General features: G+C 58.2%; 2 protein-coding genes across 8 annotated transcripts in view; one reads left to right on the top strand and one right to left on the bottom strand.

The window, feature by feature from the left end:
- The window catches only part of TUBGCP6 (tubulin gamma complex associated protein 6), a 25,722-nt gene extending 7,170 nt beyond the window's left edge, over positions 1-18,552 (top strand). For 2 of the 6 annotated variants that reach the window (XM_033405344.2, XM_049694580.1), the window contains exons 4-25: positions 4,533-4,706; positions 5,708-5,829; positions 6,591-6,669; positions 6,781-6,890; positions 7,098-7,189; positions 7,283-7,422; positions 8,447-8,596; positions 9,214-9,295; positions 9,380-9,468; positions 9,547-9,662; positions 10,880-11,018; positions 11,331-11,402; positions 11,595-12,711; positions 12,866-13,264; positions 13,345-13,513; positions 13,602-13,743; positions 13,837-14,031; positions 14,109-14,241; positions 14,316-14,529; positions 14,610-14,791; positions 14,870-15,003; positions 15,972-18,552. In XM_033405344.2, coding sequence (XP_033261235.2) covers positions 4,533-4,706; positions 5,708-5,829; positions 6,591-6,669; positions 6,781-6,890; positions 7,098-7,189; positions 7,283-7,422; positions 8,447-8,596; positions 9,214-9,295; positions 9,380-9,468; positions 9,547-9,662; positions 10,880-11,018; positions 11,331-11,402; positions 11,595-12,711; positions 12,866-13,264; positions 13,345-13,513; positions 13,602-13,743; positions 13,837-14,031; positions 14,109-14,241; positions 14,316-14,529; positions 14,610-14,791; positions 14,870-14,961 — 4,008 coding nt within the window. In that variant the 3' untranslated portion in view covers positions 14,962-15,003; positions 15,972-18,552. Of the gene's footprint in view, positions 1-4,532; positions 4,707-5,707; positions 5,830-6,590; positions 6,670-6,780; positions 6,891-7,097; positions 7,190-7,282; positions 7,423-8,446; positions 8,597-9,213; positions 9,296-9,379; positions 9,469-9,546; positions 9,663-10,879; positions 11,019-11,330; positions 11,403-11,594; positions 12,712-12,865; positions 13,265-13,344; positions 13,514-13,601; positions 13,744-13,836; positions 14,032-14,108; positions 14,242-14,315; positions 14,530-14,609; positions 14,792-14,869; positions 15,004-15,971 lie in introns of those variants that run through there. The other 4 variants (XM_012536662.3, XM_049694579.1, XR_007470191.1 and 1 more) reach the window with 4 other exon arrangements.
- Positions 15,093-25,917, bottom strand: part of SELENOO (selenoprotein O) — a 19,819-nt gene continuing 8,994 nt past the window's right edge. Inside the window, exons 2-9 of one of the 2 annotated variants that reach the window (XM_004279607.4) lie at positions 23,014-23,217; positions 21,861-22,041; positions 20,901-21,031; positions 20,224-20,504; positions 16,908-17,058; positions 15,922-16,107; positions 15,670-15,826; positions 15,093-15,577 (exon numbers count right to left, since the gene is read on the bottom strand). In XM_004279607.4, coding sequence (XP_004279655.3) covers positions 15,392-15,577; positions 15,670-15,826; positions 15,922-16,107; positions 16,908-17,058; positions 20,224-20,504; positions 20,901-21,031; positions 21,861-22,041; positions 23,014-23,217 — 1,477 coding nt within the window. In that variant the 3' untranslated portion in view covers positions 15,093-15,391. The remainder of the gene's footprint in view (positions 15,578-15,669; positions 15,827-15,921; positions 16,108-16,907; positions 17,059-20,223; positions 20,505-20,900; positions 21,032-21,860; positions 22,042-23,013; positions 23,218-25,917) is intronic. The other variant, XM_033405347.2, reaches the window with a different exon arrangement.

Here is a 25,917-nt window from a genome sequence, read left to right as displayed (position 1 = left end):
TTGGTAAATAGTAGCCACCCCAGCAGGTGTGAAGTGGTATCTCATTGTAGTTTAGATCTGCATTTCCATCATGGCTAATTATGCTGAGCATTTATTTTTTTTAAGATTTTTTTCCCTTTTTGTTTTTAATTAATTAATTCTTGGCTGCGTTGGGTCTTCGTTGCTCTGCGCAGGCCTTCTCAAGTTGCGGCGAGCAGGGCTACTCTTCGTTGCGATGCACAGGCTTCTCATTGCGGTGGCTTCTTTTTTTTTTTTTTTTGCGGTACGCAGGCCTCTCACTGCTGTGGCCTCTCCCGTTGTGGAGCACAGGCTCCGGACGCGCAGGCTCAGCGGCCATGGCTCACGGGCCCAGCTGCTCCCCGGCATGTGGGATCTTCCCGGACCGGGACACGAACCCGCGTCCCCTGCATCGGCAGGCGGACTCTCAACCACTGCGCCACCAGGGAAGCCCGCGGTGGCTTCTTTTGTTGTGGAGCATGGGCTCTAGGCGCATGGGCTTCAGTAGTTGTGGCACACAGACTCAGTAGTTGTGTCACACGGGCTTATTTGCTCCATGGCATGTGAGATCTTCCTGGACCAGGGCTCCAACCCGTGTCCCCTGCGTTGGCAGGTGGATTCTTAACCACTGTGCCACCAGGGAAGTCCCGAGCATTCCTCATGGGCATGTCTTTTTTGAAGAAATGTCTATTTTGGTCCTTTGCCTTTTTTTTGTTTGTTTGTTTTTGGGTTTAGAGAACGGAAATGTATTTTCCCATAGTTTTGGATGCCGGAGGTACAATATTAAGGTGCTTGCAGGATTAATTTCTCCTGAGGCCTTTCTCCTTGGCTTTCAGACAGCTGCTTTCTTACTGTGTCCTCACATGTCCTTTGCCCTTTTTTGAATTGGGCCGTTGAGTTGGAGTTCTTTATATATTGTGGATAGTAATCCCTTATCAGATATATGATTTGCAAATATTTTCTCCCATTCTGTAGGTTGTTTTTTCATTCTCTTGATAGTATCCTTTGAAGTACAAAAGTTTTTCATTCTGATGAAGTTCAGGTTTTCTTTTTCTTTCTTTTGTTGCTTGTACCTTTGGTGTCATATTTGAGAAATCACCAAATTCAAGGCCTCTATGTTTCCTTCTAAGAGTTTATTGTTTTAGCTCTTAAGTTTAGATATTTGATCAAGTTTGAGTTAATTTTGTATTAACTCAAGTGCAGGGGGAGGGTCCAACTCAAATCTTTTGCATGTGGATAGTCTGTTTACCGAGCACCATTTGTTGAAAAGACTGTTCTTTCCCCATTTGTATGGTCTTGGTATCCTTATGCATTAATTGACCGTATATGTGAGTGTTTATTTTTGGCCTCTGTTCTGTTCCACTGGTCTTCATGTCTGTCCTAATGTCAGTACTACAGTGTTCTGTTTTTTTGGGGTGCCGTGCTGCGCAGCTTGCGGGATCTCAGTTCAAACCAAGGATTGAACCCGGCCCACGGCAGTGAGAGCGCCGAGTCCTAACCACTAGGGCAGCAGGGAACTCCCCAAGTTCTACACTGTTTTGATTACTGTAACTTTGTAGGAAGTTTTGACCTTGGGAGGTGTGAGTTTTACAACTTTTTTTTAAGATTGCTGTGGTTATTCAGGGCCCCTTGCAATACCATTATGAATTTTAGGATGGTTTTTCCTATTTCTGCTAAAAACACCATTGGGATATTGATAGGCATTGCATTGAATCCACAGATCGATTTGGGTGTATTATTATTATTATTTTTGGCCACACCACACAGCATGTGGGATCTTAGTTCCCTGACCAGGGATTGAACCCGTGCTCCCTGCAGTGGAAGTGCTGAGTCTTAACCATGGACAGCCAGGGAATTCCCTGGGTGTATTATTATCCTAACATTACTAGACATTCCAGTCCGTGAACGTTGGGTGTCTTCGCATTTATTTAGGTCTTTAATTTCTTTCAGCGATGTTTTCTAGTTTTCACTGTAACAAGTCTTTTGCCTTCTCAGTTAAGTTTCTCTCTTAAGGATTTTATTCTTATGTTACACTAGTAACTGGAATTGTTTTCTTAGTTTCCTTTATTTGGCTTGTTCGTTGCAAGTGTATAGAAATACAACTGATTTTTGTTTGTTGATTTCATATCCTGGAACTTTGCTGAATTCCTTTATTAGCTCTAACAGGTGTTTTGTAGATTTTTTTTTTTTATAAATCTATTTATTTATTTATTTTGGGGCTGTGTTGGGTCTTCGTTGTTGCGCGCGGGCTTTCTCTGCTTGCTGCGAGCGGGGGCTACTCTTCATTGCAGTGTGAGGGTTTCTCATTGCGGTGGCTTCTCATGTTGTGGAGCACGGGCTCTAGGCGCGTGGGCTTCATTAGTTGTGGCACGCGGGCTCAGTAGTTGTGGCTCACGGGCTCTAGAGCGCAGGCTCAGTAGTTGTGGCGCACGGGCTTAGTTGCTCCGTGGCATGTGGGATCTTCCCGGACCAGGGCTAGAACCTGTGTCCACTACATTGGCAGGTGGATTCTTAACCACTGCGCCACCAGGGAAGTCCCTGTAGATTCTTTAGTGTTTTCTGTGTGTAAGATCATGTTATCTGCAGACAGATAATTTTCTTCTTCCTTTCCAATTTGGATATTAAAATTGCTTCTTCTTGCCTAATTGCTCTGGCTGGGACTTCCAGTATTATGTTGAACAGAAGTGGTGAAAACAGCCATCCTTGCCTTGTTCCTTATCCTCGGGGGAAAGCTTTCAGTCTCTCACCACTGAGTGTCACGTAAGCTGTGGGTTTTTCACACGTGGCCTTTATCCTGTTGAGAAAGTTCCATTCTTTTCCTAGTTTATTGAGTGTTTTTATCATGAAAGAGTATTGAGTTTTGTCAGTTGGTTTTTTTGCATCTGCTGAGATGATCATATCTAATTTTTTCCTTCGTTCTATTAATGTGTATTACATTGATTTTTTTAAAAATAAATTTATTCATTTATTTATTTTTGGCTACCTCGGGTCTTCATTGCTGCGTGTGGGCTTTCTCTAGCTGTGGAAAGCCGGGGGCTACTCTTCATTGCGGTGCGCGTGCTTCTCATTGCAGTGGCTTCTCTTGCTGCGGAGCATGGGCTCTAGGCGTGCGGGCTTCAGTAGTTGTGGCATGCGGGCTCAGTAGTTGTGGCTTGCGGGCTCTAGAGTGCAGGCTCAGTAGTTACGGCACACGGGCTTAGTTGCTCTGTGGCATGTGGGATCTTCCCGGACCAGGGCTCGAACCCGTGTCCCCTGCATCGGCAGGGGGATTGTTAACCACTGCGCCACCAGGGAAGTCCCTACATTGATTTTTGTATGTTGAACTGCCCTTGCATTGCTGAGATAAAACCCACGTGGTCATGGTGTATAATCCTTTAACATGCTGATAGATTCAGTATTATCAAGGATTTTTGCATCTGTGTTCATAAGGGATGTTGGCCTGTAGTCTTTTCCTTGTAATGTCTTTATCTTGCTTTGGCATCAGGGCAATACTGGCCTCTTAGAATTAGGAAGTGTTCCCTCCTCTTTAATTTTTGGAAGAGTTTAAGAATAACTGGTGGTAGTTCTTTAATTGTTTGGTAGGATTTACCAGTGAAGCCATATGGTGTTGGACTTTTCATTTTGGGGTTTTTGTTGATTTTATTTTCTTTAAATTGTAAAATTCACATGACGTTAACATTTATTATCTTGTTGGGAGGTGTTGTGCTGGTCCCAGCCTATTTTTTCCCAATTAATTAATGAATGAATTAATTTAAGGCTGTGTTGGGTCTTCGTTGCTGTGCGCAGGCTTCCTCTAGTTGTGGCAGTCGGGGGCTACTCTTCGTTGTGGTGCGTGGGCTTCTTATAGCGGTGGCCTATCTCGTTGCGGAGCACGGTATTTGTGGTGCGCAGGCTCAGTAGCTCCACAGCATGTGGGATATTCCCGGACCAGAGCTCAAATCGTGTCCCCTGCACTGGCAGGCTGATGCTTAACCACTGCGCCACCAGGGAAGCCCCTCTATTCCCTATTTTATTGTTTCTCTTCTTCTGTTAGCTTTGGGTTTCATTTGCTCTTTTTCTACTTCATTAAGGTATACAGTGTGGGTATTTATTTGAGACCTTCTTTTCAGCGCAGGTACCTGCAGCTGTACGTTTTCCTGTTCACACAGCTTTCACTGCATCCCACAAGTGTGGTTGCAGTCAGCCCTCTCTTAGGTTGTTTCCGTGCTCTGCGGTTGTAAACCATATTGTGGGGAACACGCCATGGCAGGTGTCTGTGTGCCTTTTCCATTATTTCCTCAGGACAGGTGCCTGATCTAACGGCAAGCACTTTCTCACAGCCCCAGCCCCAAGCAGGTGTCTGTGTGCACCCCTCAGGTAGCCTGGAAGGCCTTCTGCCTCCTGCGCCCTTTCCTGTGTGTGTATCTGGGTCGGGGCCCCTGGTCTTGGGGGTGCTGTGGGCAGTGCTGTGGTTGGGTGCACGGGTGGAACGGGATGCAGCACCACACTGGCTCTGGATGCCCGGCCCCAGTGACCCCCGCCTTCGTCCTGTCCAGCCAGCGCAGGCCTTCACGGTGAAGCAGGGTGTCCACGTCTCAGGAGCATCCCCCGAGAGCATCAGCAGCCTCCTCTCGGAGGTGGCTGAGTGCGGGACGCACTACGCGCGCCTGAGCCACTTCTCTCTGCAGCCTGTGCTGGACTCCTCGTGCAGCGAGGGCCTTGTGTTCCAGGTACGGCCCCGCCTCATGCTGCTGCAGGTGTGCCTGAGAGCTGTCCACAGGTCCTGCACCAGGGCCTCTGAGTACAAACGGTGTTCTCCTCGGTGATGTCCCAAATCCGTCAGTTGCCCTTCAGGAATGGGGTGGCCGGCGATTACGTCTTACCTGGCCCGTCACTTCACTGGAAACCTGGGGCAGACATGTTGGGGCCACGAGAGAGTGCGAGGCAGGTGTGGCCAGTGCTGGGGGCCCCGGGGGCAGGCCAGGCGGTGTGGGTTGGGCCCATGCTGCCTGTTCCCCACTGGGTCCCTGGCATGGGGCTGAACCAGGTCCTCTTGAAAGCCTTGTCTTTGGCCCATTCGCTGGCAACAGCCCCCAGGGCAGCGGGGGCAGCTGCGTGGGAGGGGCATCCAGGCTGAGAGAAGGGTGCGGGCAACGCAGCGGGGCTGCTGGGGTGACGTGACGAGGCTCAGGTTCTAGGATGGGTCACAGTGGGGCTAGGAGGGCAGAAGGAAACCAAGACAGGACTGATGTGTCGGCTCTCTGGGGTGTGAGGGCGGGACAGCTGTCTCCTTGCTGGGGGGTGCCTGACGTTTGTTCTGGAGTGTTCCACGCAGACCTCCTGGAACGGCATGAGCTGAGCTGGGGCCATACTGCTGTGGCTGCCCAGGACACGTGTGTCCTCGAGACCCCAGTGATCTGAGCAGCCAGAGACCCTCTGAGGGCTGGCGTCTGTGCACAGAGCCCAGCTGCTTGGGATCCGCAGGGTCCGGTTTCCCGGTGCAGCTGGCCCTGGCTGCGGGGACAGGATTTGCAGTGGCCTCGGGCTCCGGCCAGGCTCGGTGTCCGCACGTGACCCACAGATGCCCGTTCCTTGGAACACGGAGCCCCAGGGTTGGGGGTGGAAGCCCTGCCTTTTGCCTGCACCGGCTTGTCCTCTGGTTCTGAGCTTGGTGGCAGTTCCCCAAGTGCCTAGCCGTCCTCCTCCCAGCCCCCTGCCCCCTGCCCCGCAGGCCTTCACCAGCGGCCTGAGGAGGTACCTGCAGTACTACCGGGCCTGCGTGCTCTCCACCCCGCCCACCCTGAGCCTCCTCACCATTGCCTTTCTCTTCAAGAAACTGGGCCGGCAGCTCAGGTGAGCCTCGGCACGGCAGCCTGGTAGCTGGACAGGGGCAGGTGTGGGGCTTGCTGGGTGGTGGGCGGCCATGAAAACAGCCCTCCTGGTAGGCGTCTGGACAGCCCCTTGACCCAGCTGAGTTCACGAGGTGCTGGGCGCTGTCTGTTGGCAGCCCACCATGCAGGCCCTGCCCAGGATCGGGGGCTCCTGCCTGACAGGCACACAGGGTGCCTACAGACAGACCCGGCCCCTGGCACCCAGGAGCCAGTTAGTAAATGCCAGGCCAAGGGCCGCTGGCAGGTGCCACCTGGAGAAGGCAAAGTGGGGGGCTGGGGCAGGCTGAGGGGCTCAGTGGGAGAGGAGTTCTTGCAGGCAGAGGGGCAGGAGTGTGGAGGTCCTGGGGCTGGAGATGGGAGCCTGGGGGCATCTGGAGGGTGCTGTCGGGCTGTGCTGACGTGTGGAGCACGGCCTGAAGCGGGGTGTTGGGGGCGAGGGGCCCAGGGGGGACTTGGCAGCCATCCAGGGCAGAGGAGGTGGCAGCCTTCGGGAGGCCGGATAGTGGCAGGTTTGGGGAAGGGTTGTGGACTCAGGGGAATTCAGTCTTGGCCAGACCTGGGGAGGAGGTGGCGTTGCGTGGGGTGCCCTGGGAGGGGCCCGGTAGGAGGCTCACACCTGAGGTCCTTGAGGTGCAGGTGGTTTTAAAGCCAGACCATCTGGACAGGCAGAGTAGGGCCTGGGACGTGTTCTGCTCACCTGGTCTCACCGGCCTGTGTGTCCAGGTACCTGGCTGAGCTCTGCGGTGTCGGCACTGGACTCCTGGGTGCTGGGGGCGGAGCGCCCGGGGCTGCGTTCCCCACTGTGAGTCTGGGTTCCTGCCGGGTGTGGGCCTGGCCAGCCCCACGGGACGGGCAGGGCTCCCCGCCTGCTGTCTGTGCCGTGTGCGCTGAGCCCTCCTCTTGCCGCCTCCAGGGGGTGAAGCTGCTCTCCTACCTCTACCAGGAGGCCCTGGATAACTGCAGCAACGAGCACTACCCGGTCCTGCTGTCTCTGCTGAAGACCAGCTGCGAGCCCTACACGCGGTGGGGGCCGGCATGGGGTCGGGGCCCCGCTCAGCCCTAACACGTTCGAGCTCGTCCTCGCGTCGGGGCGCCTGCTCAGCGCAGGGATCAGAGATTGGGGTGGCACGGGGAGGGCACGATGGGGGGTTCGGACTGTGGACACCGGGGCGCAGCTGTCTACCCCCGTGGGTGCCACCCACCTCACCACTGGCCCACCCACCCTGGCAGGTTCATCCACGACTGGGTGTACAGTGGGGTCTTCAGAGACGTTTACGGCGAGTTCATGATCCAGGTGAACCACGAGTACTTGGGCTTCAGAGGTAGGTGGCGGCCGGCTGCGGCCGGGACCCCACACCCTCGGCGGGTCGGGGCCGTGGTTGGACTCAGACCCGGCTGTCTCGTCCCGCACGTAGATAAGTTTTACTGGACCCACGGCTACGTGCTTATTTCCAAAGAGGTGGAGGACTGCGTCCCCGTGTTCCTGAGGCACGTCGCCCACGACGTGTATGTCTGCGGGAAGACCATCAACCTGCTGAAGCTCTGCTGCCCCCGGGTGAGGGCGGCTGGCACGTGCCCCCCGCAGGGTGCTGCCTGCTCGCCGTGTGCCAGCCCCCGGCCCCCTGCGGCCTGGTGATCTGTCCTCAGCTCTGGGTCAGCTGTGTTGGAGCAGGGGTCGTGGTGACCTCTCCCTCAGTTTCCCTTGAGAGTTTCACGAGCTCAACTTCGGTTGAGTTTCTGGGCGCTCGTTCAGACGGGAGGAGAGCCGAGGGCGTTTCAGAGGCCGGGGGGCAGCGGGCTCCTCCCTGCCCTCCTCTGCATTGGAAACCGCCCCGGCAGGGCAGGGATGGGCTGCGTCGCCAGGCAGGTGGACCCAGGGGGTCTTGTGCAGCGCTCACAGGGCTTGGCCGCGCTCCGTGCGGCTGAGGCTCTGCGGAAGATGGCCGGGTGGCAGTGGTGGGGTGTGGACCGGCAGCCTCTGCCTGGAGGTGCTGTCTGATGTCCGAGCAGGCTGGCCAGGCGTGTGGACCTGGGGGTTCCTGGCAGTGGAACCGCCGAGTGCAGGCTGGATCAGGGGGCAGCAGCCGGCCGAGTGCAGGGCTGAGATCAGACTGGAGCGGCCAGGACAGGCTCAGGGCTGGGTGGGAGCGGCCCATGCAGGGGAGGAGACTCATACTGGTGAGGCCCCAGGAGCAGCTCAGAGGTTGGCTGCGGGGAGGGCGGGACACCATGGTGGGCTCGGCCCTGGGGGGAGGGCGTGGCGGCTGGGGCAGTCCTGTCTGAGCTGACCTTAGGAAGTGCGTGTGGGCGTGTCCGGCTCTGGGCAGCTTCTTCTGAAGTGTTATTTGTGGGAGGCAGACCTGGCTTCTGCCACAGGGCAGCCTTGGCCTGGGCGGAAACCCGCCCAGCCTGTGATGTCCTGGAGCCGTGGAGGATGCCAGCGAGGAGTGCAGGGTGTCCGAGGAAGCAGGCTGTCCGCGGAAGCAGGCTGTCCGCGTGGGTCGCCAGAAACAGGGAGGCCGAGAGGGGTGTGGGTCTGAGTGCCTCCGGGCTCACGGCAGGTCCTCCCTCCTCGGCAGCATTACCTCTGCTGCTCCGATGTCCCGGTCCCTCGCGTCTCGGTGATATTCTCCCTCGAGGAGCTGAAGGACATCGAGAAGGACTGTGCCATCTACGTGGGCCGGATGGAGAGGGTGGCGCGCCACAGCTCCATCAGCAAGGAGGAGAAGGTGAGGGAGGGGCGCCTTGGGCCACGGGCCTTTTCTTGCGCCTCCCTCTCCTCCCAGGGTTCCTTGCGCCTCCCTCTCCTCCCAGGGTTCCTTGCGCCTCTCCCCCTCCTCCCAGGGTTCCTTGCGCCTCTCTCTCCCCCTCCTCCCAGCGTGGGCTGGACAGTGGGCTCCCCTCCTGCTCAGGAGGGGCAGGTGTACTGGGGCCCAAGCTTTGCGCCTCCTGTGGCCTGGGGAGGGGTTTGATGGAAAGTCCTTCCTGGCCCGGCACCTGGTGGGCAGCAGGGAGATGTGGGCTGGGCAGACCCCAGAGAGCAAGTGGCGGGGGTGAGCGTTGGAGGTGCAGAGGAGGCTGTACACCCTGCTGGGGCGGCCTGGCCTGGCCCTCCGTCCCCGCAGGGAAGCCCGTCCCCTTCAGGGTGGGCATACAGGCCTGGGGTCTTGGCTCCAGATTGCTCTGGGAGAGTGTATCAATTGCCTGGGAACCAGCCTCACCACTGTGTGGGGTGGGCACCGTGCCCCCAGAGCCCACCCAGGGTCTGAGCGGACCCCTCTCCCAGGCCATCCCAGGGGCATGGGAGGGAGGATTAGATGCGTCAATCACTGGTGGTCTTTTTCAGGAATTACGAATGGAAATTGCAAAACAAGAATTAATCGTCCAGGCCCGGGAAGCGGCGTCCAGGGTCCTGAGCGCGCTCAGCGGTGCGTGTGGCTCGGGTCCCCCTCTGCGTCGGGGGGCTGCCTGCTGGGGCTCCTCATAACATGCCCCTTACTGTCTTGTCACAGATCGGCAGCTGTCTGAGCGGATGGCCTTGGATGCCCAGAAGCGAGAGCAGTTTCAGAGGCTGAAGGAGCAGTTTGTGAAGGACCAGGAGGTGGGTGGGGTTGGCCCGGGGGTGGCACAGGCTCGGGGAGGCGGCTTCACCAGCGGGGCCGCCGGGGGTGTTGTGCAGCGCCGCCGGGCGGCCAGGCAGGAGGAGCTGGATGATGACTTCAGCTACGCCCGTGAGCTCCGGGACCGGCAGAGGAGGCTGAAGGCCCTGGAGGAGCAGCTGGAGAGGAAGGCCAGGTAGGTGGCCGCAGGCGTAGTGGCCACTCCGGGTCGGCCTCCCTGGGACGAGGGCACCGTGGGGACACCGTGGCTCGTTTGATCTTTGATGGGCCTTTACCTTTTATTTTGACACCTTGCAGGTGTACGTTCAGGCCGGAAGAGTAGTGGTCTGAGCTCAGAAGGTCTCCTTGCGGTCGGTTTGTGTGGACTCGGGTTCAGGGTTGGGGCACACACTGTGTTCCTGTCGCCTCTCTGTCTCTTTGTTTCTTTTAAGTTAAACAGCTCCTGTTTTTCTAATTTTTTCTTAAACCTGTTAGCAGTTTGACAGAGAAACAGGAATTTCTCCAGCACAGTATCTGCGAGTCTGTCTCTTGCTGTGCCATCAGCTTGTCCCGCCCTCCCCTGCATTTCCCATAAGCTGGCAGCAGAGCTGGCATCTCGAAGGGGGGCCCTTTGTGGGAGGGGCTGTCCCTTCCTGCTCACCGTCTCGGGGTCTCAGTTGTCCTGACCTTGGGGACAGTTTATGGAGCTATGACTGAGCCAGCAAGTGATGAGTGCGTGTATGCCTGTGCCCGTGCATCCGTGCTGTCTTGTGTGTACACACGTGTGTGTGTGTGTGTGTGTGTGTGTGTGAGTAGACATTATTCACCTGTTCACACGAGGAGGAAACTAGGTGTAGAGGCTGTGTCCCTGGCCTGTGACAACCGAATTAAAAATGGCCGGTCCAGGTTTGAAACCAGTTCCTGATGGCGAGAGGATCAAAATCGTTGGGTGTTAACATGCCAGGCCAGCTTTGAATGAAGCAAATAAAATGTTTACACTGCACCCTGTGTACCCTTTTGCATTGATAATCAGTTCTCTGGGGTTTGCGCCAGCAGAACGGGAAGTTGCCTTTTACGCAGCTGACGAAGTGAGGCCTCACCTCCTAGAGGCCCTGGGCAGCCCCCGGCCCCTCGCCAGTCCCTCTGCTTCAGGCTGTGTAGGGGCTCACCTGGTGTTCACTCTGCGGAGTGAATTCACTGGGCCTGCCCGCTGGGGGCTCCTAGTCTGGGGGCCAGAAAGACCTGCCCAGCGAGGCCCCTGCAGGTGTTGCGGGAGCAGCTACCTGCCCGGGGAAGGTGCTGGGCATGTGGACTGCCCATCAGGGGTCTCTGCCATGGAGAGCCTCCAGCCCACGGGGCACTGGCTGGACAGTGGGGTGACCATGGTGACCAGTCCTCTCTTGGTGGCTACAGGCAGGCCCTGGTGGATCATTACAGCAAGTTGTCTGCAGAGGCAGCTCGTCGGGAGCAGAAGGCGCTGTGGAAGGTCCAGAGGCACAGATTGGCCGGCGCTCGGCTTCGTTTTCTCTTAGAAGATCAGAAACGCGTTCAGGTAGCGCTGCTGTTCACAGGGGAGCTCTTCCCCGGCCCCCCGGGGACTCAGAAGCCCTGAGGTCGCACGCAGACCTTCCTGTGTGCCCGCTGGAGGAGCATGAGTAAGGCTCTCATCGCGTGTTCAGAGGGGTCGTGACCCGGAGAGGCCGTGCTGCCCTCAGACGACACAGGTGGTGCTGGGCGCCAGCCGGGCTGCGAGCCAAGTGCCGCGTGAGCCCCGCCGCATCGCGGTGCCCGACAGTTGCGGGCGGTGGGGCTGTGACTTCCACCCCCACGGCTGCCGCCGCACATCCTGCTGGTTGAATTTCAGGAGCTGCTGGAAGACATGGCGGAGGGGAAGCCCCTGGAGCCGTTGGCCATCCTCCCGGGTGCCCGCTTCCAGGTGAGTGCCCGCTCCCGGGCGAGGGGCCGGGGCAGGACCCAGGGCACATAGCGTGGGGCTCCGAGCTGGCTGCCCCGTGCCTGGCCTGTGTCCCCACTGCCCCCCTGTCATGGGTTTTGGTGCTGGGTGCAGAACCGAACTTGGGGGACAGAGCCGGATAATGGGAGGGACCAATGCGCACTTGTGTTTCAGGCTTCCTTTCTGGGCCCTGAGCACCCCGACGGAGGCGGCAGCTGTGATCCTGGGCATGAGGGGCGGCATGAGGCTGCCTGGGACAGCCCCGACAGGCAGAGCGTGCTGACGCCGCAGCCCCTCGAGCCTCCAGCAGCTGGGGCCTGCGGCTCAGGGCCAGGAGCAGGCCCGCTGTCAGAGCAGGCGGAGGGGCCGGGGCCGTTCTCTGTGGGCCTCAGCATCCGAGACTTCCTGCCCACGGCCCAGGGGGCTGAGCAGCCTGTGCTCACCAGCGCGGCCCCCGTCCTGGACGAGGCGCTGCAGACCATTGGCTCGGACCTGCCTCCCCTGGCTCCGTCCGCAGCAGCGGACACAGGGCCCTCCGGGCCACAGGAGTACGATTTCAGAACCATCCTGAGGCCGTCTGTGGCCGCCCCAGCTTCCCCAGGGGCCCTGCAGACTGCAGGAGGCAGCTTGGGCAGTGAGGGGCAGCGGCTGCGGGAGGACACTCACGTGCAGCTGGACACATGTGTCCCAGATGGGCGGGTGGCTCTGCCTTACGCGCACCCCCCCCAGCACCCCTCCTGCCAGGAGGAGAGCAGCCAGGACCCGGGGCAGCTCTGCGGGCAAGTGGCAGAGCCTGGTGTTCCCACAGAGGGTTATGCTTCTGGAATGGCTCCCGCCCGGCCACGGTGGAACGTCCACGGACACGTGTCTGATGCCAACATCAGGGTGGGGGAGAACGTGTGGGATGTGGCCCCCTCCCGGCCACGGTGGAACGTCCACGGACACGTGTCTGATGCCAGCATCAGGGTGGGGGAGAACGTGTGGGATGTGGCCCCCTCCCGGCCACGGTGGAACGTCCACGGACACGTGTCTCAGTCCAGTGTGATGCTGGGGTTGCTCTCAGGGGAAGCTGAGCCCAACGTGCCCGGGCCCCCCTGGGCGCCCCCTGACCATGGGTCCCGGTCAGGCCTCAGCTTGGGAGCCCAGAGCCCTGCCCGGGAAGACGAGCCACGGCTGCCTGCAGAGACGGCCTCAGGCGGCTCTGGCCGTGGGGAGGAGACTGGCCTGCAGGACTTGCTGTCTGCGGAGGCTGCGCCCACTGCGCTGGAAGACAGTATCCCTGAGGAGCCAGGTCAGTGGGGCCCCCAGGGCTGTCCTGTGACGGGGGGCGTCGGTGAGCCCGGGGGGCGGGTGAGAAGCTGGCTGCCCCGGGGACTTGGTGGGGCGCTGTCCAGCGGCAGGTGCTGGGCCCTGACGCCCCCTCCCACCCCGTTCGTTCCGCTCAGGCCCGGGGGCGAGTGGGGACTCCCAGGACCTCTCTCCAAGTGGCCCTCCGAGCTCACAGGTCAGGGCAGACGGGGTCAGGGGCTGGGGACCAGGAGTCGGGGCAGCGTGTGCTGCTGGTGGGCCCCCTGCCCCCGCCTGGCCTGTCGTGGGCAGTGAGGGCTCCGCCCTGGGACTGGGCAGCACGCGGGGGATGCCCCCCGCCCAGTCCGTCCTCTCCCATTCGAGGGGAACAGGCGGGCTCCTTGAGGCTGGGTTGTCTCAGGAGGGCGTAGACACCCGGAGCAGCCCAGGCCCTGGCGAGGAGGCGGCCCAGCGCTGGGACAGGGAGCAGGCCTACCTGGCAGGCCTGGCGGGGCAGTACTGCCTGGAGCGGTACCCGGACAGCTACGAGGCCATGTGTGAGTGGGCTGGCCGTGGCGGGAGGGAGCCTGGCCAGCGTGTCCCTGGTGCGGGACCGTGGTCCGTGTCACCCCTGCAGCAGAGCCTCCCGTTGCCCGCCTCCTGCACCACGGGCTGCCCCGAGCTTTTGCCCTCCCCGAGGACCCCGGGGCCCAGTCAGACGCAGACGCGAGTGCAGTGCAGCTGAGCGAGCTGCTGCCGCTGCCCGTGCTCATGAAGCACTCCATCACGGCCCCGCTGGCTGCCCAGTGAGTGCCCGCCCACCTGCCCCGCCCGGCCCTCCCCACCCGGCCCTCCGCGCCTTGCCGGCCAGTGACGCCTGGCCCCTCCTGCCAGCGTCTCCCTGGTGAACAAGGCCGCAGTCGACTACTTCTTCGTGGAGCTGCACCTCGGGGCACACTTCGAGGCGCTGCGGCACTTCCTGCTGATGGAGGACGGGGAGTTTGCGCAGTCCCTCAGCGACCTGCTCTTCGAGAAGGTGAGGCCCGGGTGGGGCGGGCACAGGTGGGGCTGCGGGAGGGGGCCTGGAGGCCTCGGGACGCCTCGGGACACCCGTGCCCTGCTGCTGCAGCTCGGGGCGGGACAGACGCCTGGGGAGCTCCTCAGCCCGCTGGTGCTCAACTCCGTGCTGAGCAAGGCCCTGCAGTACAGCCTGCACGGCGACACGCCGCACGCCGCCAACCTCTCCTTCGCCCTCAAGTTCCTGCCCGAGACCTTTGCCCCCAATGCCCCGGACGTGCTGAGTTGCCTGGAGCTCAGGTACAAGGTGAGCAGGGCCCCCTTGTGCAGATGGGCGGGGGACGGTCCCGGGACGCAGGCGTGCTGAGTTGGCTTCCCTGGCAGGTTGACTGGCCCCTCAACATCGTGGTCACCGAGGGCTGCTTGAGCAGGTACAGCGGCATTTTCTCCTTCCTGTTGCAGCTGAAGCTCATGATGTGGACACTCAAGGATGTCTGCTTCCACCTCAAGCGCACAGGTGAGCCTGGCGGGGCCCCGGTGTCCCCTCAGCCCGTGGCTGTAGCTCAACACCCCCCCCCCCCCCCCCCGCAGCACGGGTGAGCCACGCAGCCGGCTCGGTGCAGTTCCGCCAGCTACAGCTGTTCAAGCATGAGATGCAGCACTTCGTGAAGGTCATACAGGGCTACATCGCCAACCAGATCCTGCATGTCACCTGGTGTGAGTTCCAGGCCAGGCTGGCCTCGGTGGGCGACCTAGAGGACATCCAGCGCGCCCATGCCGAGTACCTGCACAAGGCTGTGTTCAGGTGAGGCGCGGGGCCGGGGCCGCGTCCCCCGTGTCCCCCGCGTCGGGCGCGCTCACCGCAGCCCCCGCCTGCCCCCCCAGGGGCCTGCTGACGGAGAAGGCGGCGCCGGTCATGAACATCATTCACAGCACCTTCAGCCTGGTGCTCAAGTTCCGCAGCCAGCTCATCGCCCAGCCCTGGCGCGGCCCCGAGCACCCCAACTTCGCCCTCCTGCAGCAGTCCTACAGCACCTTCAAGTACTACTCCCACTTCCTCTTCAAAGGTGACCCTCCCCTGGGGCCGGGCAGGGCCAGGCGGGGTGGGGGCGGGGCTGAGCTGCTCACTGACGCCCTCCCCCCAGTGGTGAGCAAGCTGGTGAACCGCGGCTACCAGCCCCACCTGGAGGACTTCCTGCTGCGCATCAACTTCAACAGCTACTACCAGGACGCCTGAGGCCTGTGCGGCCCCGGCGGGGGTGCCTGCGCTGCAATAAAGGTGCTGCCCGCCCCACTCACGCCTCTCTCTACCGGGCGGGTCCTGGGCCGGGGCGGGGGCAGAGCGAACACACGGAGGCGGAGGCGACCGAGGGAGCTGCCAGTTTATTTAGGGGCTGCGTCCCCCACCAGGCTGGCGAGGTGGGCGGGGGCTGTGCGTCCGCCGGTCCCCTCTGCTGAGCTGAGCAGTCCTGGCGCAAAGCAGCCTGTCGCCGGGAGCAGAGCCTGGGGGCTGGGCGGTGCTGCCGAGTCGGCATCGGACAGAGACGGGTCAGGTCCTGACTGGGCATCTCTGCCGTCATGGAGAGACGGGTGGGGCGGGCGCCGCCTCGCCTCGTGGACTCGAGGGCTCGGGCCTCGGGGCTCCTGTGTGGAGGCCTCCAAGGCGGTTACGACGATCACGTCACACACAGCTCCGCGGCCCAGAGCGGGGGCTTGCAGCTGTACGAGTGCCGCCGGCTGGCTGCCCCACCGGCCTCCCCACTGGCCTCCTCGGGCTCGGCGACCTCGCAGGCCTCGGCGGCCTCCCCCTCCCCACGGTAAGGGGTCTCCAGCAGCTTCAGCACCCGCCGCACCTGGAGGAGAGCAGGGGGTGCAGTGTTTGTTGGGACCCGCCTCCCCGGCAGCGGGAGGGGACCAGGAGGGGAGGGCCGGGCGGGCCGCTTGCCTCTGAGAAGTCTCCGCTCTCGGCGGCCTGGATGGCACCCTGTGCGATGTAGTTCCTCAGGACGTACTTGGGGTTGTTGGCGTGCATGACGCGCACGCGCTCGGCCTGCCAGGCCGCGGTGTCGCCGGCGGCCTCCTGATCCTTCTCCAGCCGGGCTCTGGAGTCACACCCGAGCCGAGCGTCAGCAGAGCAGCCCCGCCCCGCGGCCCTGGGGTCCCCACTGGGGGCGGGGTGTGGGGGGCGGGGGCCCACCTGTACTCCAGGAGCCACTCGGCCCAGTGGCTCCTGTTCTTGCTGTGCAGCTCGGCCGGGCTCAGCTGCTCCAGCCGCGACTGCCGCTCCACGCGCTCCAGCTCCCGCGCCAGGCTCGCCCGCGTGCCGATGAGCGCCAGAAGCTGCGGGTTCGACTGCGCCAGCATGAGCATCATGGACAGCTGCCTGCGTGGAGCGGGCGCGTGAGGGGCCCCAGGCCACGTCGTCCCCGCCGCTGCCCTGGCCCCAGCCCCACCAGTGGTGAGCCTGGGTCCGACGGATGCAGCAGACGTGGGACCGCTACCAGCCGTCCGCCCTTGTTCTACCGCAGCCCCCGCATGTGACGGGGCACACGGACGCCGCAGGCTGACCCGGGCTGGCCCCGGCTCCCTGCCAGCAGCTACCCACCGACTGACATCCAACCCAGGACCCAGTCCCTCTGGGAGAGGTTCACTGCTGCCAGCTCCTCCCACAGTGATCACAGGGCTGGACGCTTCTCCACCTCTGGGGGCAGGGCAGCCCCTGACACCCCCTTCCCCAGTTCCCCTGGCTCCATGCTCAGCAGGTCCTGCCAGCTTCAGCCCCTCCCCGCACTGCTGCACTAAATGCCTGTTTGCCATGGGACGGGACACGTTGGTGATGGATTTTGAGCTGCACCCTCAGGACGTGACACGATGGCGCAGAAAGCCTGGTCTGGCTGGAGTCTGCAGGCCCACACCCAGGCTCTTCCTGGGGAGCCTCCCCAGAGCAGAGACCACCGTGCCCCAGCCTGTGCTGCCTGGCCTCCCCATTCCTGTGTCAGCATCTCCATCCTTTCCTCTGACCAGAGGGCCTCAGTGCCACAAAGCCAGGGTCTGACCATCCCACTCCTGGGAGTGGAGCGGCCGCCTGGGCACTCCGTCTCCAGCGTCCTCCCAAAGGCTTCGTTCTAAATGTTCCTCCCTTTCCAGAAACAAATGCTAGGGAAGCAAGACCCCAGTACCCACCGGGGATCCATCTGGGGTCGGAAAGCGAGCCTCAGCTCCTCCAGAGAGGCACACTGTGCAGTCAGCGTGGCCAGGAACTCGTCCAGGTCCGGAGACTCCGGCCCGGCTGGGAAGGAGCTCAGCAGGTAGAAGGAGTTTGTGAAGTCAGCACCTGGAACACGCAGCTGCTCAGGGCACCGTCCCATCACCAGAGGACCATACGTGTTCATCCAACACGTGTGTGGTGCCCTGCTCAGCGTCAGGCTGGGGACTCCTGAGCCCTCCCCTCAGTCCTCCCAGCTCAGCCCCCACTCTGAACCTGACGAGTCACTCAGTCTCTCAAGGCCTCCAAGCCTGGTTTCTTCATCTGTAAGATGGGTAAATACAGTGAAGGCACCGAGGCCGGGCCTTGGCCCTCGTCACTGTCGCGGCAGTTAGCACCGCCTGCTTCAGGAGCTGCAGGGTCGAGACGGCACAGGACGTGACACAGACAGACGCTGTGAGGGCCTCAGCAACTTGCTAAAACACTGTCACCAAAACCCCCAAGGAAACATCCAAAAAACAAACAGACACAAGGGAAAATGAGAAGGAAACCAGAACGGTATACTGCAAAAGATCACCTAAGCACGAGAGCAGTAACAGAGAAAATAAAGGACAAAAATGGTGTAAGACAGAAAACAAAGAGCGAAACAGCATAAGTCCTCCCTTATCAGTAATTACTTTAAAAGTAAATGAATTAGGGAATTCCCTGATCCAGTGGTTAGGACTCTGTGCCTTCACTGCTGAGGGCACGGGTGCAATCCCTGGTTGGGGAACAAAGATGCTGCAAACCAAAAAAAAAAAAAAAAAGTAAATGGATTAAAGTGTCCATTCAAAGAGCAGAGACTGGCAGAACGGATAAAAAAAAAACAAAAAACCATGATCCAACTACAGTAAGATAACTCGCTGTAGACTCATAAGTCAAAAGCAAAAGGATGGAAAAAATATCCCATGATTTGCATACTGATAGTAACCTAAAGAGAGCTGGGGTGGCTACGCTGACATCAGAAAAATAGACTTTATGTAAGAACTTGACGAAGAGGAGCATTATGTATTGATGAGTCAGTTCAGCAAGAAGATGTAACAATTACAAACATGCACCAAACGAGCCCCCAATACACAAAGCAAAGACTCGCAAAACTGAAGGGGAACAAAACGTTTCAAATCAACTACACTCCAATTTAAAAACAAACAAACAAACCTGAAGGGTGGACTCGAGCAGTTCTGTAAGAGTTGGGACGTCACCACCCAACACGTGGACAGAAGGTCAACGAGGAAACAACGTGAACAACAGACACGACACTCCACCCAAGCTCTCAGATGCACGTTCTCCACAGCAGACCACGTGTTGGGCCATAAAACCAGTCTTAATACACTGAAAAGACCCGTGTCTTCTGCAACCACGATGGCATGAAGTCACAAATGGAAGGACGACTGGAAAATTCACAAGTAATGTGAAAATGAATCAACTACTGGGTCTACAAAGAAATCACGAGGGAAATTAGAAAATACTCAGAGGCATGAACCAAAAGCAGCAGTGCTCAGAGGGAGGTTTATGGCTGTAAATGCGCTAAAAGAGCAGCTTTTCTCTCATCACCAGAAAAAAATAAACTTGTAACTGTGTGGTGATCATTTCACGTTATACAGCAGATCATGTAGCACAACTGAGACTTATATAATGCCATACGCCAGTTACTTCTCAGTAAAAAGATTTCAAATCAATAATCTAATCTTACATCTAAAGAAGTAGAAAACTAAATAAGACCAAAGTTAGTAGCATAAAGGAAGGAAATGAGATTAGAACAGAGATAAATGAAATAGAGAAAAACAAGAGAAAATCACTGAAACCAAAGTTGGTTCTTTGAAAAGATCAGTAAAACTGACAAAGTTTTAGCTACGCTAAGAAAGAAAAAAAGACACAGGTAATAAAGGAAATAAAAGTGGGGACATCACTGCAGACTGTACAGAAATAAAAGACTAAGAAAACACTGTAATAATTTAGATAACATAGATGACACAAACTCCCAGAAACACATAAATTACCAAACCTGACTCAAGAAGAAACAGAAAATCTAAATAGTCATAGCAAGTAAGGAGACTGGAAACTTCCTAACACAGGGAATGTTAGGACCAGACAGCTTCACTGGTGAATTCTACCAAACATTTAAAGAAGAATTAACACCAGTCCTTCTCAGATTCTTCTGACAAATAGGAGGGAACGCTTCCTAACTCATTCATGAGGTCAGCACTGCCTCGATACCAAAGCCAAACAAAGACAGCACAAGAAAAGAAAACCACAGACCAGTATCCCTTGTAAATACAGATGTAAAAGAAACCTCAGCAAAACAGCAGAAGGAGCAAGCAGGGTTTATCCCCAGAACGCAAGGTGTGTGTCCCCTGCCCGATTCATATATGGAAACCCAGCTCTGCAGGGTGATGGTGTTTGGAGCGGGGGCCTCTGGGAGGTAGGTCACGAGGGTCGTGCCCCTGCTCCCTACCCTGCCGTGTGAGGACAGCCAGAAGGCGGCACCCTGATCCTCGACCCCCAGCTTCCAGACCGTGAGAGGCAGTTTGAACTAAGACAGGATGTGAATGAGGAAGTAAAACCTGGTGATCATCTCAACTGAGGCCCAGTGTGGAAACACCCAGTGAGGGGCAGAAGGAAACATCCTCTACTTGAGAAAAGCCACGTGTACACAGGCCAACGGCTCGCATCACACTCGTGTGCGACAGAGCTTTTTCCCCCAAGAGCAGGAACAGTAAGTGACGCTGGCTCGGCCACTTCTGCCACGCAGAACCAGGCGTCCTAGCCGGAGCGGCACCCTGGAGAGGATGGGAAACAGGAACGCAAAGACATGGCACGTCTGTGTTCACAGCAGCGGTATTATGCATGGCGGCCACAGGGTGGAACAGCCCAAGTGTCCCACAGACCAGGGACGAGCAAAAGGCAGGCCACCCGCACAGACTGTCCGTACAGCAGGGATGACCACCATGGAGGACGTCGTGCTGCATGGGGTGAGCTGGACACACGGGGAGAAGAGCCTCATGATCCCCTTGCCTGAGGTCCCTGGAGGAGGCGAGTTCTTAGAAAGCAGGCGTGAGGTTACCAGGGGTGGGGGGAGGGGCCGGGGAGCTGGCGCTTCACAGGTGCAGATGTCCGTCTGGGAAGACGAGAAAGTTCTGTAGACGCAGTGATGGTTGCAAGACAAGGTGAATGTGCTTAAAGCCACCGAGACGTTAAAGGTCGGTTTCATGTTGTTTCACCACAACGTGGTGCACGCGCCCTACCCACACTCACCCGTCAGGTGCATGGTCTCCAGGAGCCTGGCCACCAGGGCGCTGTCCTCCTCCCGCTCAGCCCGCACAAGGCCCAACTTCCAGCGCATTTTCTGCAAGTAGTGCCTGTGGAACTCGGCATCGAACTCCTCTGCCAGGATGGCCTCGGCCAGCTCGAGGGGCAGCGCGGGGTCCAGGGCCTCCGCCAGCTTCTGCAGGTTCCACTTGCACACCTCGGGCTGCCTGCTGTACGAGTAGCGCCCGGCGGTGTCGGAGGCGTTGCACACGTGGTCGGGGTCATACCTGCCACGTGGGGAGAGCCGGGAGCTGCCTGAGAGGACCTGCCGAGGACAGTGCAGGCCCTGGGTGGCTGCCGCTCCACTGCCTGCCCCACGGGGCCCCGCAGCCTCTAGAGCAGGGGAGCCGCACTCCAGCGCGGCCCCCGCGGCCGCCCCTTCAGCCCACTCTCCACCCGGGAGCTGAGAGGGTGCTGTTTAAAGTGCTCCTGTGCTCAGAACCCTCCAGGGACTCCTGCTCTGGGGATGGCTGGCTGACCAGGCCTTGCTGAGAATTAAACACCGAACAAAACACTAACAAGAGCAGCCACACAGCCCTGCAGGTCCTTCCCGTCGCCTTGAGATGCCCGCGCTGTCACGTGCCTCCCTGCCAGGGCCCCCTGGCAGGCGGCGGGATGCCCACCTGTCCAGGAAGCCGAAGGGCCCGTAGTCGATGGTGAGCCCCACGATACTCATGTTGTCCGTGTTGAGCACGCCGTGGCAGAAGCCCACGCACTGCCACTCAGCCACCAGCTGGGCCGTGCGCCGCGTCACCTGCAACAGTGGCACAGGACAGCCGCTGGGTGCTCCCCTCTGCCCCCCGCCCCCCGAGCCAGCGACCGTGTCCTGTCCTGTGAGCTGACGCTCAGCTGTGGGCAGAACAACCAAGGACGGTTAAGAAAGGAAAAGTATTTTGGATGAGTTGACATCAGTGGCTCTGTTCCTCACATACACCCTCTCTCTCTCATGTACTCACTGTTTTTTGGCTTTAATCCAAACCAGAAAAGTCAGGGAACCTGGACATTCCCATGACTCAGGCCCCGTAGGATGACCACGTGGAAACAAGGGAGGAAGTTACACATTCTCAGGCGAGAACTGCCCAGGTCCAGATGCTGTGCCCAGGGCCCCGCCTCGCCCTGGGCTGCAGGGAGAGGGGCTCAAACAGCCCCGCTGCCGCCCCCTATCACCCGCGTGACAGACGAGAGGCAACAGTGCGGCTGCAGTGGGGTCCGAGGAGTGACAGGTGCAGGACAGTGGCCTCCGGCCCTCAGGCCGACCCCTCGCCCTGCTGCCTGTTTCACTGGCTGAGGCTGCACCACCTCCCACAACTGTGACTGTCGTGTGAGACGACGCCTAAGAGTTCTGGGGGAAATGGAGAGGCCAAGGGTGTGTGTCTGGGGCCACCGTGAACACAGGCCCCACGCGGGAGGCCCAGCACCCACCAGCCCTGATTCCCTCCCAAGCTCCCCACGTGGCCCCTCGATGCTGCTCCAACAGTGACCTGGGGTCTGTCCCAGGACCCCGACCCTCAGCCGTATCTGAGAAGTTGCCCCTGGGGCCGGGCACCCAGCGTCTGCCCCCGGGGGGGGCAGCTCCCACCGACCTCCCGGAAGAAGGCGGCGTGTCTCTGCACGCTGTCGCTGGCGTGGGTGGCCTGGATCTCGGGGTAGAAAGTGCTGATGACATAGTCAAGCATCTGCACTCGGATGTCGTTCCTCCCCACGCTGGGGCCTGCGCGCCCCGTGTGCTCGTCCGAGGACTTGAAGATCTCAAAGGATCCGAACCTGGAGGGAAGACCCGCGTTGACAACAGGTTAAATGTGATGCCTCCCCCTCACGAGTAAGGAAGGAGGGAGGGTGCTGCTAGCCCTCGTGGCGGGGCAGGGGGGACAAACCACCAAATGTAGCTGGCCGTTCAGTGACTCAGGCAGACACAGGGCACTTCCCGGGGTGCATGGGGCCGGGAATGCCACGGCCGCCCTGCAGGGACGAGAGGGGTTCTGTGTCCGGCCTCCCACACCGAGGGATGCGCCCGTCACCGGCGTCCTGTAGTGGGGTGACCCGCAGGCTCAGCGGTGGGGCAGTTATAGCCCCCAGGGGGCGGGCTAACGTCCGGAGGCATTTTTGGTTGTCACGATGGGGGTTACTACCAGCAGCTCGTGGGTGGAAGCCAGGAACGCTGCCTGAACACCCTACGAGACACAGATCAGCTCACAGCAAAGACGACCTGGTCCAAAGGCCACTAGTGCAGCTGTGCCCGGAGGCCCCGGGTCTCCCAGGACGAGGCCAACGCCTGCCCCGACACCTCCACCCCCGGAGGACAAACGGAAAGCTGGTGACAGCTGACGCACAGGGTCGGCCTGGGTCACCTGACCCCGCCAGACGGCCACAGCCACCTCCTGGCGACTCTGGGTTCAGGTGGTCAGTACTGAGCACCCGACGCCAGACAGCGTGGTGACGTCGAGGACTGACAGGCCCCGCTGGAGACAGCAGCCAGGAGGCCTCCAGTCAGTGAAAGGGGCCAGAGGAAGCGGGCACACCAGGCGTCACGGCCGCTCGTCCAGCAGCACAGCGAGGCCGTTTTCTGGGTGCATCTTATGTAGCTCCTGGTCATAAACTCCAGGTCCACAGCTCTGGACACACCGCCCCAGAGCCTGCACTGGGCGATCTCCTCTGGTCGCCCCAGGCCCTGCACCCTGGCCGGGCAGGTGCACTCCGGCCACCGGGGCGACACAGGAGCACGAGGACGGGCGTTACCTGAGGAACGTGGGGGCCACGCGCAGCACGACCGCGCACTGCTCGGGCCTGGGGTTGCCGTCGTAGAACACGTCCCGCTCGACGGTGGACTGAGACGTGACGCAGGCGCCGGCCCGCGTGGTGGGGATGCCCAGGTGGAACATGGCCTCGCTGCACAGGAACTCGCGGATGCTCGAGCGCAGCACCTTGCGACCGTCGGCCTGTCTGAGGTCAAGCACAGAGGTCACTGCTGGGCTCCACTCAACACCAAGACATGGTCACAGAGGGAAGGGGCTGGAAGAACGCCTCCTAATGGCTTCTTAAAAACAACCCATGGGCTTCCCTGGTGGCGCAGTGGTTGAGAGTCCGCCTGCCGATGCAGGGGACACGGGCTCGTGCCCCGGTCCGGGAAGATCCCACGTGCAGAGCAGCTGGGCCCGGGAGCCATGGCCGCTGAGCCTGCGCGTCCAGAGCCTGTGCTCCACAGCAGGAGAGGCCACAACAGTGAGAGGCCTGCGTACCGCAAAAAAAAAAAAAAAAAAAAAGTAAAATAAAAACAACCCACGAGCAGCTCTGACATCACTGTAAAGAGTCTGCTTTGGACGATCCCAGGAGCTAAGCCCCTAACCTCCTCCAGGCCTGGAACCGCAGCACAGGGTGCCTGGCCCGCAGCAGGAGGCCAAGTCCACACAGAAGTCAGGGAAGGCTACTCCCAGGGTCACACACACGCTCGCAAATCCACAATTCTGTGTTTATGAATTTACGTTGTGGACATCCTTTTACAACAGCGCAGACACAGAGCATCATCTGCAGTGGCGGGGAGGACCCCAGTCTCCCTCAGGCAGCTCTGAATCACGTGGGTGTTTTCTTATGCTAAACCTTCATTATTACTGTTATTTTAAATAGACTTTCTTTTCCTAGGCAGTTTTAGGTTCACAGCAAAACTGGTCAGAAGCCAAAGAGACTTCTCATATACCCCGCCACCACACACACAGCCTCCCCCAGTATCAACATCCCCACCAAGGGGAGACATCTGTCACACCTGAAGAAGCTATGCCGACACATCATCGTCACCCAGCGTCCACTGCTTACACCAGGGTTCACATGCAGTGTCGTCCACTCTGTGGGTCTGACAGAGATCCACCATTACAGTGTCATACAGAACACTTTCACGGCCCGAAAAACCCTCTGTGCTCTACCTGGTCATCTCTCCCCTCCCAACCCCTGGTCTTCTATTGTCTCCATAGTTTTGCCTTTTCCAGAATGTCACAGAGTTGGAATCCCTGTGTGACCTTTCAGATTCACTTCCTATGTGCATCTAAGTTTCTTCCACGTCTCTTCATGGCTTGATGCCTCATTTCTTTTCTTTTTTTTTTTCTTTCTATTCTTTTGCTGACTAATATCCCATTGTCTGGATGGGCCACGGTTTGTTTATTCACCTTGAAGGACATCTTGGCAGCTTCCAAGTTTTGGCGATTAGGAATAAAGTTGCTGGGAACATCCATATACAGGATTTTCGTGTGGACGTGTCTTCAGCTGCTTTGGGTAAACGCTGAGGAGCGTGATCCTTGGATCATGTGGTGAGAGTGTATTTAGTTTGGTAAGAAACCACCACACCGTCTTCCCAAGCGGCTGCACCGTCCTGCAGGCCCAGCAGCCGTGAACGGGAGCTCCTGTTGCTCTACATCCTCGCCAGCATGTTGTGTTGTCCGTGCTCGGGAATTTGGCCACCCTCCTAGCTGTGTGATGGCGTCTCCTTGTTAATTTGCATTTTCCTGATGACACATGATGTGAAACATCTTTTAAAGTGCTTATATGTCATCTCTGTATCTTCTTTGGGAAGGTGTCTAGCAAGGTCTTTGCTCCATTTTAAAATCAGTTTGTTTTCTTATTGTTGAGTTTTAAGAGTTCTTTGTATATTTTGGATAACAGTCCTTTATCAGATGTGTCTTTTGCAGAGATTTTCCCCCAGTCTGTGGCTTGTCTTCTCATTTCTCCTGACATTGTCCCTCACCGAAGTTTTAACTTTAATAAAGTCCAGCCTATCAATTATTTCTTCATGGATCCTGTCTTTGGTATGGTACCTAAAAAGTCATTTCTATACCCAAGGTCATCCAGATTTTCTATTTTATCTTCTAGGAGTTTTACATTTTTGCATTTTGTTTAGGTCTGTGATCCATTTTGAGTTAATTTTCATGAAGGGTGTCAGGTCTGTGTCTAGATTTTTTTTTTTTTTGTATGTTGATATCCAGTTGTTCCGGTACAATCTGCTGAAAATACTATCATTGCTCCATTGGATTGCCTTTGCTCCTTTGTCAAAGATCCACATCTATGTAGGTCTATTTCTGGGCTCTCTGTTCTGTCCCATTGACCTATCTATGCTTTGGCCAAAACCACTCTCTTTTTAAAAAAAAATTATTTATTTTATTTATTTATTTTTGGCTGCATTGGGTCTTCGTTGTTTTGCGTGGGCTTTCTCTCTAGTTGTAGTGAGCGGGGGCTACTCTTGGATGTCGTGCACGGGCTTCTCATTGTGGTGGCTTCTCGTTGCAGAGCACGGGCTCTAGGTGCACGGGCTTCGGTAGTTGCAAAACCACACTCTCTTGATTGCCGAAGCTTTATGGTAAGTCTTGAAGTGCGGTAGTGTCAGTCCTCTGACTTTGTTCTTCTCCCCCAGGATTCTGAGGGCTATGTTGGGTCTTTTGCCTCTCGATATAAATTTTAGAATCAGTTTGTCAATATCTACAAAATAACTTGCCGCGACTTTGATTGGGATTGCATTGAATCTATAGATTGAGTTGGGAAGAACCAATATCTTGACAATACTGAGTCTTCCTATCCATGAACGTGGAATATCTTTACATTGATTTAGTTCTTCTTTGAGATCTTTTATCAGTTTTGTAGTTTTCCTAGTAGACGTCTTAT

Source organism: Orcinus orca, chromosome 11 (assembly GCF_937001465.1).
Source record: "Orcinus orca chromosome 11, mOrcOrc1.1, whole genome shotgun sequence".
NCBI classification, from domain to species: domain Eukaryota; kingdom Metazoa; phylum Chordata; class Mammalia; order Artiodactyla; family Delphinidae; genus Orcinus; species Orcinus orca.
The sequence above is the reverse complement of the archived record's forward strand: the minus strand, read 5'-3'. Positions and strand labels throughout refer to the sequence as shown.